This window comes from Podarcis raffonei, chromosome 17 (genome assembly GCF_027172205.1).
Source record: "Podarcis raffonei isolate rPodRaf1 chromosome 17, rPodRaf1.pri, whole genome shotgun sequence".
In the NCBI taxonomy this organism is placed as follows: domain Eukaryota; kingdom Metazoa; phylum Chordata; class Lepidosauria; order Squamata; family Lacertidae; genus Podarcis; species Podarcis raffonei.
The window spans coordinates 9,072,035-9,086,098 of record NC_070618.1 but is presented as its reverse complement, the minus strand read 5'-3'; the positions used below and the strand labels follow the sequence as shown (position 1 = coordinate 9,086,098).

The 14,064-nt window shown below is 43.1% G+C and overlaps 1 protein-coding gene across 2 annotated transcripts in view; it reads right to left on the bottom strand.

Moving 5' to 3' along the window:
* Positions 1-14,064, bottom strand: part of LOC128404619 (ephrin type-B receptor 5) — a 150,742-nt gene that overhangs the window by 33,667 nt on the left and 103,011 nt on the right. For both annotated transcript variants that reach the window (XM_053370324.1, XM_053370325.1), the window contains exons 8-9: positions 6,894-7,049; positions 3,989-4,327 (exon numbers count right to left, since the gene is read on the bottom strand). In XM_053370324.1, the coding sequence (XP_053226299.1) occupies positions 3,989-4,327; positions 6,894-7,049 (495 nt within the window). The remainder of the gene's footprint in view (positions 1-3,988; positions 4,328-6,893; positions 7,050-14,064) is intronic.

Sequence of the window (14,064 nt, the reverse complement as noted above, 5' to 3'; positions counted from 1 at the left end):
GGGCAGGCAGATATTAAACAGAGCAAGCCTTTTGTAGCATGGAACTATGGGGGAAATTTCACCTGCTGATATTCTGTCTGTTGGACACCTTATAACTTGTGTGTGACACTTGATTTATTTTTGAGAGCGCCACACCCGCACCTACAACAGTGGATACAAATTTGCACGTGACATAAACTGTTTGCAAATTGTATGCAAAATTATTTCTTCTCTGGTAAGTGCAACAGAAAGCACTTAGTCTAGGTACAGCGCACCAGGCTCAGAAAATCTTGTTGGTACCCCTGGCTAGATGGACAAACGATCCAACCCAGAATAATATAAGGCAGCTTCCTAAGTTCCTTAAAAAATGCAGATTTGGTCATTTCATACAAGAATTTGCAAATACATTTCATGCAGGGGTTCTGTTCCCCCATGCGTGTCAGTTGAATGTCCCTGTTCTGCCTTCTTCCAGGTCCAAAAGGACCCGCACATTGGTGATTATGCGTCAACTGGATGTGTCTAAAAATGGTTGCCACCTAACCTTGAATTCCACAAGTATCCCACAACATTTATCTTTAGAGAGCCAAACCCTGATGAGAAAGCCTGCACCTCACCAACTGAATTTCTTTTACCTATACAGGTGACACCTGAAATGCAGCTTTACTGCTTCCAATGCTTCACCCACCACTGAAATTCAGCAACAACTTGGCTCCCTGACATTTTGATAAAGGTTTCCGGCATTGCGCAGACCTAGAGACTGCCTGTGTTTCTGCGGTTCAGACTAGCGATTCACATAGTTTTTACCTTTTGTCAACCTCTCATATGCTTTCCCTTCGGAGACAGACAGGCCGGTGCATCGTTGCAACGTTCGTTTTAAAAGGCCGTGAAATATGGGCTGCCAAGGACAGAAGCTGATGGGAAGTGAAAAGGTGCGTGGAAAGGAAGAGACAAGACAAAAGGCAGCTGGGAGAAGGAAGAGAGCAAGTGTGACACAGAAAAGGTAAAGGAGGAAGTTGAAAGGGAAGAGGAACTGAAAGGTAGCAGAGGGTCAGGCAAAACAACAGCGGTGAGCAGGAGATGGAGGGGACCACCTGACACATCCTCTTCTAATAATGTTTCTTCCTTGCAGGATTTTCTTCCTAGGAATGTGCAAAACCTGTCCTGTTGTTTTCGTAGATATTTATACCTTCCTGTATGCAAGCACAGCATGTTTGCCAGTCAGCTGCTACAGCAGGGGTGCAATTGTTCTGGGGTTTTCTTTGTTTGTTTGTTGTAAAATGGATCCCAACCACGGTAATGGACTACTTGTATAATCATATCCGAAATAGGCTTAAAGGGGCATTACAGTCCCCATTCAAAACTGCCAATGGAATTACAATGCCTGTCCTTGTTTTATACTGTAGCCACAGTCCAGTAACACCATTTCACATACTTTGCAAGGTTTAAAGGCCCATTGTTTGATATACTCATGACCGAATAGCAAAATGCGGAGAATTTATTGTTTTCTTCATGCTGGTGATGGTATATAAAACTCTAAAGAACGTGGAACCTGGTTACCCGTGAGAAGAAATAGCTCACCTTCTGTATCAAGACTGGCTTGCTTGGTGTAGCCACCTGTTAAACTGAGGTTTGTTTGGTGGGGGAGAGCCTTCCTGGTGGTGGCACCCCAGCTTTGGAACTCCCTCCCCTGAGATATGACTGAATTTCCAGCACCAGCTAAAAGACCTGGTTCCTTGTTCAGAGCCTTTGCTGGAGGTCAGATTGGATGTTTGTTGACTGTAATTTATCTCACTTTGTTTTGTGATGTTGCTTTTATGTGTATTTAGGAAAGTTGCTTGTTTGCTGCTATCGTAACCCAATTTTGCATTATGTTTCCTGAGATCAACGAGTAGTTTTTCAGCTGTTTGGATGCAACCAGACACCATTTTGAACAAAAATCGCAGGCCAAACTGTTCAAAACTGCAGCAATTTTGTATGAAGTTTTCTGAGATCAAGGAGGTTTTTGTCTGTCTTTGAATACAACTGGATACCAGACTGAAACTTTCAAAATTGCACTGATTTTAAACACTTACTTTAAAACTGCACTGTTTGCTGTTGTTGTTTTTATTGCTTGGTTTCTTACAGTTCCTGAGCAACACTGAGTATGAGGCTGCTAGTATAATTTTACTGTTATCCTGGAATTATGATTGCAATGAACAGGATAGAAAGGTTATATATAATATAGTGCTAGTATTAACACAGATCAAACTGTCATTCAAAAAAAAGAAGAAATTTGGGCCTATGATATGCACAGTGAGTGCAGAGCAAATCTACTCTATTTATAGTGATGGTCAAGTGTTGGTAACATTTGTCAATAAATAGTCAAATTTACTGTAGAGTCACTAAAAGTGTGTAGGGTGGCTTGCATCTCAAGACTTACTCATGCATATCTGACATGCAAAAACACAGACAACCGTATCACGTAGACCAGAATCTCTGCTTACACCACACGTGCAACTGATTTCTCTGTGCAACAGACTGCATTAACGTCAGCTGCTGTTGTGGTTCCAACAAAAATGTTCATAACATTCATCCACGAAAGCAAAAATGCTTATTTTATTTTTGCTGGGGAAACGGGAGATCACAGAGATTTGCGGCAACCCTACATTTCCCTACAATGTGCTTTAGAACTGCGCCATTATATGAGGAGTAGGAAAAGCTGCTGTTTGGAGACAGCCACAGAATCCAAGAAACTGCTCTTCATTTTTGCATCAAGCCTGATGCTCAGAGGTCCCCCTGCCAAAGCCTCACAGTGAAACATCTGCTCCTTTGACCCATGTGGCTGTCGACATACCCAACTCCTGTGGCCCTCCAGACGAAGGGCTCATGCGCACAAATCTTTCTTGCCCTGCACTTTCTAGGCACATGGCTGCACTTTCCCAGTTTCACATCTGAGCACCTTGTTGTTGTTCTGCTTTCCCCTCAAAAGCCCACTTTTCAATGCTGAACTGGAACAAACGGCAATTTGGGTTTCCTGCAGATTGCTGTTTGCTCCGATTCAGAATTAAGGAGCGAGTTTTTATGGAAGAAGCACTGGAACATCCCCTCCCCCCCAAAAAACCCTGCTAGGACAGGGAGCTTTAAATAACAGACCTCTGCCTAGAAACAATGAGCAAAGATAAGTGTGTATGATTCCTAACTCCTGCCTCTTATGATATCTCCTCTCTGCCAGTACAAAGCATTTGCAAGATTTGGTATCTCTGCAATGAGGAGTCCAAGTCCACTTGGATTTGCGGGGTGGAGGAGAAAAAAGTGTGATGTAAGAAAAACCAAGAACAGTAAGAAGACAAGAGAAAGAGTTGCCACGAGAGTTGGTGTAGTGTGATGCCTAAGAGACTGAGCTATGAATCTGAAAGCCCCAAGTTCGAATCTTACCTCTTCCATGAATTTATACTCTTAGGCAAGCCACCCTGTTCTTACATATCCTCAGCCTCCCCCATCTATTGTGAGGGGAATAATACCATATTGGCCTGAATATAAGCCTCACCTTTTTTTCCAAATTCCAACCGTGAACAGTTAAAATGCGGCTTAAATTCACGACCTTACAAAAATTGGCTTTTATGATATCGCTACTGAAACAGACATATGGTAAAATGGAACAGGTGTGAGTGACTGCGGAATTTAAAAGGAGCGGCTTATATCCAGGTACTGTCTTTTTCACTTTTCCCCCCATTAATTTTAAGGGTGCGGCTAATATTTGTGTGTGACTTATATTCAGGCCAATATGGTAACATTTACTTATCTTATGGAGGTGTTGTAAGAATTACAGCTAGATAATGTATAGAAAGTCCTTTACGAATATGAAGTATGATGCTAATAATTTAGGGTGGTGTGAGACTCTAAAGGGCAAATACTGGCAATACACTTTGGTGTTTGAGTCATTACTTGAACAGAAACGCCAAACAAGACCAGGGAGACAAAACAGAGGTGGCAAAGCAAAGAATGGGGCTCCCCCAAAAGCACTCCTCACCTGACTGACTGGTGCTAACATTGATGGCGGCGAATTGTGGAGCATCTGGGCTGAGCTCCGTCACGAGGTTGACTGCCTGGATCTCAAAGGTGTACTGCACGCGGGTCAGGAGGTTGGAGACTTGCACCCGGCTCTCTGTCAGCCCCACCTGGCGTGGCTCAAACTGGACGCTGTCCCCGCAACGAACACAAGGCCCCGGGGAGCCTGTCGGGCACACCTTGCAGATGACGTTGAAGAAAACATCCTTTCGGCCACCCAAGTCCCTTGGGAGGCGCCAGGTCAGGAGGACGTTGGAACCAATGATCTCATAGCTGAGGTCACGAGGGGCAGATGGGGTGCCTGCAAGGAACGCAGAGAGTGAGACCCTGAGAACTGAGGAGAAACTCTCCCCCCATAAAATGATGTAAAAAGGCAGCTGCAGTGTTTCAGAGGGTTCACAATGCACTTCAAGAAATAAAGGGGGAAGTCTTTACACTTCTTAATACAACAGTAGAACCTTGGTTGTCGAACGCTGTGGAAGTTGAACATTTCGGCTTTCGAACGCCAACAACCTGGAAGTGAATGCTTCTGTTTTCGAACGCAACTCGTAAGTCGAACAGCTTCCGAGGCGCGTTTCTCCATTTTTTTCAATGGATTTTGCAAACTGGCAATTTCACCTCGGTTGTCGAACATTTTAGAAGTCGAACGGTCTTCCGGAATGGATTATGTTTTGACAACCGAGGTTCCACTGTAATTGCTTAGGACAAAATTTTATGGTGCGTCTAGCCAAAGCAGACTCTCCACATGTGAGGATTTTATTTTATTTATTTATTTTATTATTATTATTATTTGTTGTTGTTATTTTGTGGAGGGGTGTGTGCTAAAAATTGTGGGCCCTGGCCAGCAGCCTCCTGGACAACTTCTGCTGCTAATGATAAGCCTCTTCCCCGCAAAACTGCCTTTCCCCTTTTAGCTAACTACAAATGCAGCAGTGGACCGTTTCAGACCAATACTACAACTATTCCTATAGAGAAATATGGGTGAAGATACACCTTTTATTTCCACCAGAGCAGGAAAGGAAGGCTGCGGAATAGGGCTATGCTATACCGGTATTGAAATAACATTGTGATAAGTGTTTCAACATGGCAATATACCGGTGAACAAAAGGTGGAGATTTGACAAGTTCCCAGGGGACAGCTCAGCTGAACCAATACTTTACAGATAATTTGCAGATAATTTGCAGGCACCTTGTCGCCAGCTTTGTTGGCTCTCTCCCTCCTTCCTCCTAACCGATAAGAAATAACAATAAGCCCTCATAGAAACCAGCAAACTCTTTCAGCTTCACCAGTATCTTTCCACTTAGAGCTCAGCTAATTTTGCAGAGCCTGCTAACAATCCAGGAGGAACCCCCCATGGCTAATAATCAAAGAGGCAAAGTAAACAAAGCAAAGTAAACAAGGAGCTGGAAAGCACTTCTTTCTTCCCTCATACTCACCTCCACCAGTGGGGAAAAAAAGGGGGGGAGTTTTTATTTTCATTTTCTGGTGGTCTTTATGTTGTTGGTTCCCCCTAAATAGCTTTCCTCCATATTAAAAAGGGTTAATTTTTTTTATTTAAAGGAGTATCTTTTTGCTTGCTTGCCCTCCCTCCCTCTGATAAAAAGGGAAAGATAGGTAGGATGAGGGCTTTGGAGGGGGTGCTTCTGGGGGGGGATGAAGGGGAGAAGATTTAGCTTGCTGCCTTATGCTGAAATGGGAGGTTGGGCACTATGTGAGAATGATGGGGAGGGTGTTTTTCGGTAAGCAGTGCAAGCATGTCTACTCACAAGCAAGCCTTATTGAATTCAATGAGGCTTACTCCCAGGAAAGTAGACGTTTAGTTGAACTCAGTGGGACTTATGCATGCACAGGTTGTACTTAGGCCTCTGAGTGAGGAAGCAGATGCAAATTGACTAGTAAATCACTTAAACTACTCTTAAAGTGGTTGAAAATATATTAAACATTTTATATGGAAGTTTATTTAATATTTTTATTAAACCTACTCCTCCATTACACCACAGATATATATTGTGATATATCGATATAATGTCATGTTTAGCTAGTGATATATTGTGATGTTGAAAACCAGATATTGCACAGCCCCACTGGGGAACATGGGTCACACTGATGGAGGAAGCGAAGAGCATTTTCCAATAGTGATGCCCAACCAGCTACTCGCCTTCGTGGTCTTTCATGGGTGGGTCGGCAGGTGGGGCAATGGAGAGAGATGACTTCCTAGAAATAGCCCTGGAACCAGATGAAATTAAGCAGGGGGCTGCATCTAGCATTTAGGCCGAAGGGTCCTCTAGTAGCCACAATAATGAAACAAAGCGAAACCTCCATGTAGAGAAGCAGCATATACTTCTGGTTACCCAGAAGGAAAGGCTGTTTCCAATATAGCCTGAGTATCAGTTGCAATACACTCTGCCACGGACAGGCACCACGGCATTCAAAATGAAAAATCCTTCATGGATGATTCTGTGTCTCAAACATTGCCAGATACCTCCCTAAAAGAAGGCAGATAAACAGCAGTGTGGGGAGGGGCGAATCCCAGCAGCTTTCGGATAAGGAATCAGCTACTGTTCTCGGTCACACACAACTGCATCTTCTGTAAAAACCTTTCCCATGTCTGTGAAGGAGTGAGTGAGTCCCAAAGGATGTCCATTGAAATACAGCTCTGAATAGAATTGGACAGGAGCAAGGAAGGACTTGAGGCCATGGACAGATGGGAAAGGGGCACAGAGGAGCTAAGGGGAAGAAAGCCAGAACAGACCAAATGTGGGGCCAGGGCAGAGGGATAATGCCCAGGAGCTGAAAGGAGGATTGCAGGAAGCAGGGGCCAATGGAAAGAAGGTTTAAAGCAAACCCACTCGCTCCCAGGTACTTACTGGTACAGGGGGTGTCGGAGGTGTCTGAAGACGAACGGTAGTATCGGGTCAGGCAAGCACATTCACTGGAGCCTGGTGTGGAAGAATAGCTGTGGGCAGGGCAGGGACTGCATGGTGCATCTCCCACTGATGCTTTGAAGGTGCCGACGGTGCAGGCTAAAGATTAAAAAAAGAGGGAGAAAAGGGGATTAAGCTATTAAACCTAAGCAGGTCAACAACCATCCTTCTGTTTCCCAGCCTACCAGCAAACAAAATTCACCTTATCAATGGATTGGTCACAGGGAGCCCAACTGAACCTCCAGCCTGTCAGTGTTCAACTGGTAGGTCACAGTTAATATATAAAGTCAAGGAAGCTATTAGAGGGAAGGAGACTTCCTTCCAAAAATGGAAGCCTTGTCGAGGCGAGGCAAACAAAGAAGAACAGAAATGCTGCTGAATAAATGCACATAGTCAATAAGGGATACCTTAATATTTATCTTAATATTACTTACTTAATATTATCATCTGTGCAGAGTGTACACCTGGGTTTCCAGTCCTTCACTATATATCCCTATTATAGATAAAGGAACCTCTGACCATTAGGTCCAGTTGTGGCCGACCCTGGGGTTGCGGCGCTCATCTCGCTTTACTGGCCGCGGGAGCCGGCGTACAGTTTCCGGATCATGTGGCCAGCATGACTAAGCCGCTTCTGGCGAACCAGAGCAGCGCACGGAAATGCCGTTTACCTTCCCGCTGGAGCGGTACCTATTTATCTACTTGCACTTTGACGTGCTTTCGAACTGCTAGGTGGGCAGGAATATCCCTATTATATTTGGTATTAAAATGTCTACATGGCCTCCTGACACAGCTGGCCTGTGTATGACTTGAACCCTGAAGTTCCTAGTTAGTTTTCTCTGTCGGAAAAAGCGGAAGCTGGAGTTTCTGTCAAACATACAATATCCTATTGTCTGCATAACCAAAGTTTGCTTTAACAGAGGATACAGTTTGAGAAAGAGAGACTCTCCTGGCTGCTCTTGCGAAGCTGATTGTGATGACTTTTTAAAAAGAGCTTTCTTTCCTTAGGTCAAGTACTGAGCTAAGGTGCATTTGCAGAGAAGCAATGTGAAGCTAGGCAATTGCCGTAAAACTAGTTTTTCAGCTATTTAAATAGTTTTGAAACACTTTCACTTCATCGTCCTATTAAAATGTAAAGATACCCATCAGCAGAATGTATTGTTCAGGCTTTTTGCTGAAGAACACATCTCCTCTTTATTTGAAAGCTAGTCTCCTCTGAGTTTATTGTTTGTTCCCAGCAAGCTCCCGTAGGTAATTTTAATATGTAACCTGAAAGCTGACTCATGTCTTCCAAACCAGGATATATATCTAAGCATTCCATGCCAGAAACAGCTGTGGACTGTATTCCTCAGCAATGTAGCCCATAAGGCAAACACAGCTTTAACTAATCACCAGAAGTCTCTACCTGTATGCTTGCTTGTGCACATGTCTTCCCGTAAGTAGGGACACTGTTGCAAGTTCAGCAACCTGAAACAACCTACACCAGGGTTTCCCAAACGCCAGCTGTTGTTGGACTACAACTCTCATCATCCCTAGCTAACAGGATCAGTGGTCAAGGATGATGGGAACTATAGTCAAACAACAGCTGGAGACCCAAGTTTGGGAAACACTGAGAGAGCATCCCATTCCTTTCTGACAATAAGTATCCCATGGCACACCTATAATCCATCCACATCTGCATATGCTGTGCACATGCAGGATTGAACATCACCGTTTCCTAAAATAAGTAAGATGCAGGAAAAGATTATGCAATGTACAATACAGTGGTGCCCCGCAAGACGAATGCCTCGCAAGACGAAAAACTCGCTAGACGAAAGGGTTTTCCGTTTTTCGAGCTGCTTCGCAAGACGAATTTCCCTATGGGCTTGCTTCGCAAGACGAAAACGTCTTGCAAGTTTGTTTCCTTTTACTTAAAACCATTAATACCCAGGGAATCCGTGCTTCGCAAGACGAAAAATTCACAAGATGAAAAAACTCGCAGAACGAATTAATTTCGTCTTGCGAGGTACCACTGTATTTATCTAATGTGCAATAAATTCTCCCTCTAATAGTTGTGCCTTCCAAGGTAAGTCCATAATCCTTACTTCTGGATTCATTCTTTTGGTTTCTGGGAACAAGGTTCAAGCTGAATTTCTACCAATTTGTAAGTCCCACTGACTGTGATCAGATGAGGTTAGTGCCTGTAAGACTGTACAGCCTAGAACTTAGATTTTGTGGGGTAGATTTCCCTTCATCACTTTTTTGTTCTTAATTTTTTTTAAAATTAGTTTTTGCTAAATGCAATGTTTTAGGGTGAAAGGAAACAAAATCTAGCCATTCCTGAAAATAACCAATGGGACCAACATTCTGAAGTCCCCAGAATTCAAAAATATCAGTGGTAAATACATTAATTTTGCTGTCGGAAGCTGTCATTGATTTTGCTCAAGGGGATTCAGAATATGCACTGGAGTTCAGAAGCTCAGGGTGATTTACAGGCAGAAAAAACGGTTTTAACTTTGCAAGGTAAGACAAGGCTCTTCAATACCCCATACTTTTAAGATGGGGTTAATTTCCCTCTTGCCAAAACAAAGCCAGTTTTGCAAACGTTGCTTCAGGCAAAAAGATCAAGCTTTCATCTTTTTTTCCCCTTAACTGCTGCATACGTTTTCTTTTTTTCATAACGGGAACATGACTGAGGAGAAGGAGAAAAGACTGGAAGAACAGGAACGCAAAGGAAAACATTTTTCTAGAGTCAGCAGCTAGAAATCCTTCACAAATGCTGTGCCCTATTAAGGTGGCAATTTACAGCACAACCAAACAGCTGCCTCCCATGCGCCCAGATGGCACATCACGGAAGAGTCCCAGGACAATGATGTATAATTTTCTCCAGAAGAGCATCACACACACACACACACACACACGCAGTGTTTACATGTCACACTAAAACATGGCTTAGCGCACATGTGAGCAGCCCATGGCCCAACTGGGTGCCCACCACCAATTAAATTCTCTTCCTGAGGGGAAGCACAATTGTGATCGGAGTCACACCAGTGCAGTTTCCTCCCCATGGAAATCATGTTTCTCTCAGCCCACCAAACAGCTGGGAGGAAGGCATGTGGAGAGTAATACTCCAACAGCTGTTTTGCAGGCTGGGGAGAGTATGGATGTGATGGGGAGGGATGGGCTTGGAGGGATGACTCTCCCTTGTGCCTTCCTCCCAATCACAATGGAGTCTCTGTGTGTGCTAGGGATAGGAGAAAATGTCTGTTCAGTTCACATTTAAAGGTTTCCTTATCAAATTTGCAATTTTCAAAACAATATGTGAAGTGAAGCACAGCTAGCCTTCAAAGTTCTCTGAATTTTGCAATGCAGTTTTCCAACAAGGTAAGGTGTAGAAAAATGCATATGCTACTCTAAAGTGTGCATATATTACTGAAACTAGTATATAAAATACATTGTATTAGGGAATATTGCTTTGGGAAAAAGTGTATCCCAAGCTTTTTTTTATTAGGAGACTTTCATACTAAAATATTGATGAATTTTCATGCTGACTTTAAACAACAATTTTGCTTTGTACAGTCATACCTCTGGTTAAATTTGCTTCAAGTTGAGCGTGTTCGAGTTGCGCTCCGTGGCAACCCGGAAGTAACGGAGCGCGTTACTTCCAGGTTATGTCGCTTGCGCATGCGCAGACGCTCAAAATGACGTCACGCGCATGCACAGAAGCGGCGAAAAGCGACGCGTGCGTGCGCAGATGTGCCATCACTAGATACGTTTACCTCTAGATGCGAATGGGGCTCCAGAACGGATCCCGTTCGTATCTAGAGGTACCACTGTAAATTGGAAATGTGAAGACCTGAACTTAAGATTGGCAAAATTGTAATATTAGAGAAACCAAATTTACTCACCCTGGCATGTGTGTGTTATTGGTTCTGCCCATAGTGGCTTTGGCCACTGGCATGAGTTGCTTCCCACCAACACATGTGGTTCTCCGTGGCAACAAGGACATCTGGTTTAGCAGACATGCATGTGCAGGAACAAGCTACAATAAGCCTCAGGCTCTCCTCTGGTCAGGGGAAGTTTGGAAGTGTTTGCTTTGTTTTTGGTTACCCGTGATTTTTTGGATTGCTACAGCAACAAACTGTCACTCACACTAACTATGATTAATTTCAGTTGAGTCAACTCCAAGAAGTGGCTTCTAAGGATGGCTTTGTGAAATTAGTCATAGTTAGTGTTAGCCACAATATTAGGCCCAGAAGAAACAGTGAATTGTGAATAACTAAAGGTGGTAGATGAAGAATGTCAGATAGTTGGGGACTTTCAACTGCTATTAAACTATTAAATTGAATTGTCAGTGAGTAGGATCTGGTTTTTTGGAGCTGAAAGGGTGTTACAGTTATAGACTGCTGTTGTCACAGAATATGTCAACTCATGCAATGGACTGTTTTATCAGTTTAATTATGTTTTGAGTTGTGTTTTGCTGTACTATGGTTGCAAAGCTAATCCCATTTACCCAAGAGTAAGAACATTGGATTCTACAGGACTTACTTTTGAATAGACATAGTTAGGATTGAGCTGTGAGGCTTCTTAAGCCTAAACATGTTTACTTGGGAGTAAATACCACAGGACACAATAGGACTTGCTTCTGAGTAAACATGCCTAGGATTACACAGTAAATATTGCAGCCTTGATAAAACTGGTGGTGGTGATGATGGTGTGGTGGTGGGGAACACTTGGAATGTTAAAATCCAGTAGACCAAGACTAAACAAACAGTACAATAAGGCCAACCTTAATTACCTCTTCATAGACATGAAAGTCAACAAACATTTCTAGAAGGTGGAACAGAATCAGCCAAGGGGTTAGGCCTCTCTAGGGAGTGTCAATCACTCAAGGGGAGGGGGCACATGATTTGCTTCCACAAGCTCTCAAACTTTGGAAACTTATAAATATCTAAAGACATCTGGGAGTGAAGCAGATTTTTCTCCCTGTGTTCTTAGGAAGTTCTTCCTAAGATGGAAGTTTCATATAGCCATAGCGTAAAGTTCCGAAGATTAGCAATCATGACAGAAAAAGTCCATGTTTCCATGAATAATGGGGCCTTTTCTACAGATCTTGGCATGAGGAGAGAAGTAAGGGAGCAAGTGGTCCTTCAGTGATCACTAACTGACGGCTTTTTGACCTTAGATTCTTCGTGACCATTTTTACTGATGTCACTTCACTAAAGAGACAGGAAAGTAGGAAACAACTGTACTAGATTCAGCAATACCCTACCTGTGTCACTTGGCAGTGGGACATACAAATGTCTCCCTCCCTTTTCATACCATATGCCAAGCATGAAGAACCTGTGGTCCTCCATATGTTATTCAACTCCAGGTCCCATCAGCCCCAGCCAACATGAGCAGTGGTCATGATGATGGGTGTTACGAGGTAAACATGTGGAATATGACAGGACATGTGTGGTTCCTCATTCCTGATATATGTGATAATGGATCCTCCACAACTTTTCTAAGGTTGGGGTCAGATTCATGTTACAGTATTTCAATGAGTTGCCCATGGCGGAGGCTCTCATCATCTTTGTGCCCATTGTTTGCATATTAAGTAGTGTTTCAAAAGCCTGTAATACCTATTTCATTAGAGACAAAAAGAATGGATACTCAATGAGAATGAAAGCTCTATGAAACCTTCTTCAACTCTTGTCATCTGTCTCTGGTCTCCACAACCACATCTGGTATGAAAAGTTAGGATTTTTAGGTCCTTTTGGATGCTTGAGAATTTGATGTGAGCTGATCTGCCATTTCTGGACTTATAATGCTGATCAATTTCAGTGGCAATCCTAACTCCATTTACCTGAGAGTAAGCACCATTGAATTCAACAGGACTTTTGAGGAGACATGGTTAGGATTGTGCGGTTATGTTTTTCACATTTCCCAGATCTTCCAATGACGTTTCAATAGCAAACATAAGGATGGAAACATCTGAAAGCAGCATTAGACTGGAAACTGACTAATTTGCCGATCTGTAGTTACTTTCCAAAGCCAATTGATCCAAATATGGTGTCTATTACTGGACTGCCCACTGGAAGCAGCTGAAGTGAAAATCCTCCTTAATTGGGCCATTAGCGGCTGAATGAAACTTGTTAATATTAATCCAAATTTTAAAAATGTTATTTCAACAGCGGCATACTGAATGAGGTCAGGAATAAGCCATGCAGCAGCAACAGAGCAATATATTTATTAGAACTAACCAACTCACAAGTTGTATTTTGAGTTTCCCAGAAGCTAGCTAATTTGCTGCTTTTAATTGTTTCTTATAAAAGCATTATGCTGCTGGAGGTCAGGAGGTCTTTAGAATTCTACGCAAGGGCTGCCCATAAAAGGGCAGCTCTGCTGGGAAAAGTGACTCTATGAATCAGGCCTCTCCAATTTGGTGTTTTGAAGTACAACTCTCATCAGCACCAACCTGCATGGCCAATGATCAAGGATGAGGTCAAAACACCTGGAGGGCACCTGGTTAGAGAAGGCTGCTAAAATAAGTACTCAGTAAGTGCTATTCATTCTTGCTGATTCCAGTTTTGTTTCACACACATTTTTCCCCCCATTAGTGCTAGACTGGAATTATATAATTGTCTGGATTCAGGAAGCAAGTCAATCTACTGGTCAAAATTTAAGTGAACCCTTTGTTACTTGGCAACCTGGAGACTCCACCTGTACGTTTAAATTCACCACAGCTTTCTCCCATTTAATTCCCCCCTGGTCCTTATATCCACACATTTCACCTGCTGAAGTCAGCAGGACTCTCTGTGAGTAGGGGCAAAGACAGGCCTTGGAACTCTGGCTAATGACAAATGTATAGCTATAAGGGGGGATTTTGGGGTGACAACTCCATTTGACAGTTTGTACTGTAGACTTTCCCAGCAGACATAATCAGAGAAGTTGCCCCCTTCTCCATACACATTTTATGTGCATGTGTGCTTCTGGCCCTCCCATGATTCGCCCATGAAAATAGCAGGAGAGAACTGTATGCCAGGATACTGCCCCAAATTACATCCCACTATTTTCCAGGTTAACAGGGTTGCAAACAGATTTTTTTCAGAAAACAACTAAACCAGGAATGAGCACTGAAGTTCCACTAGACTTC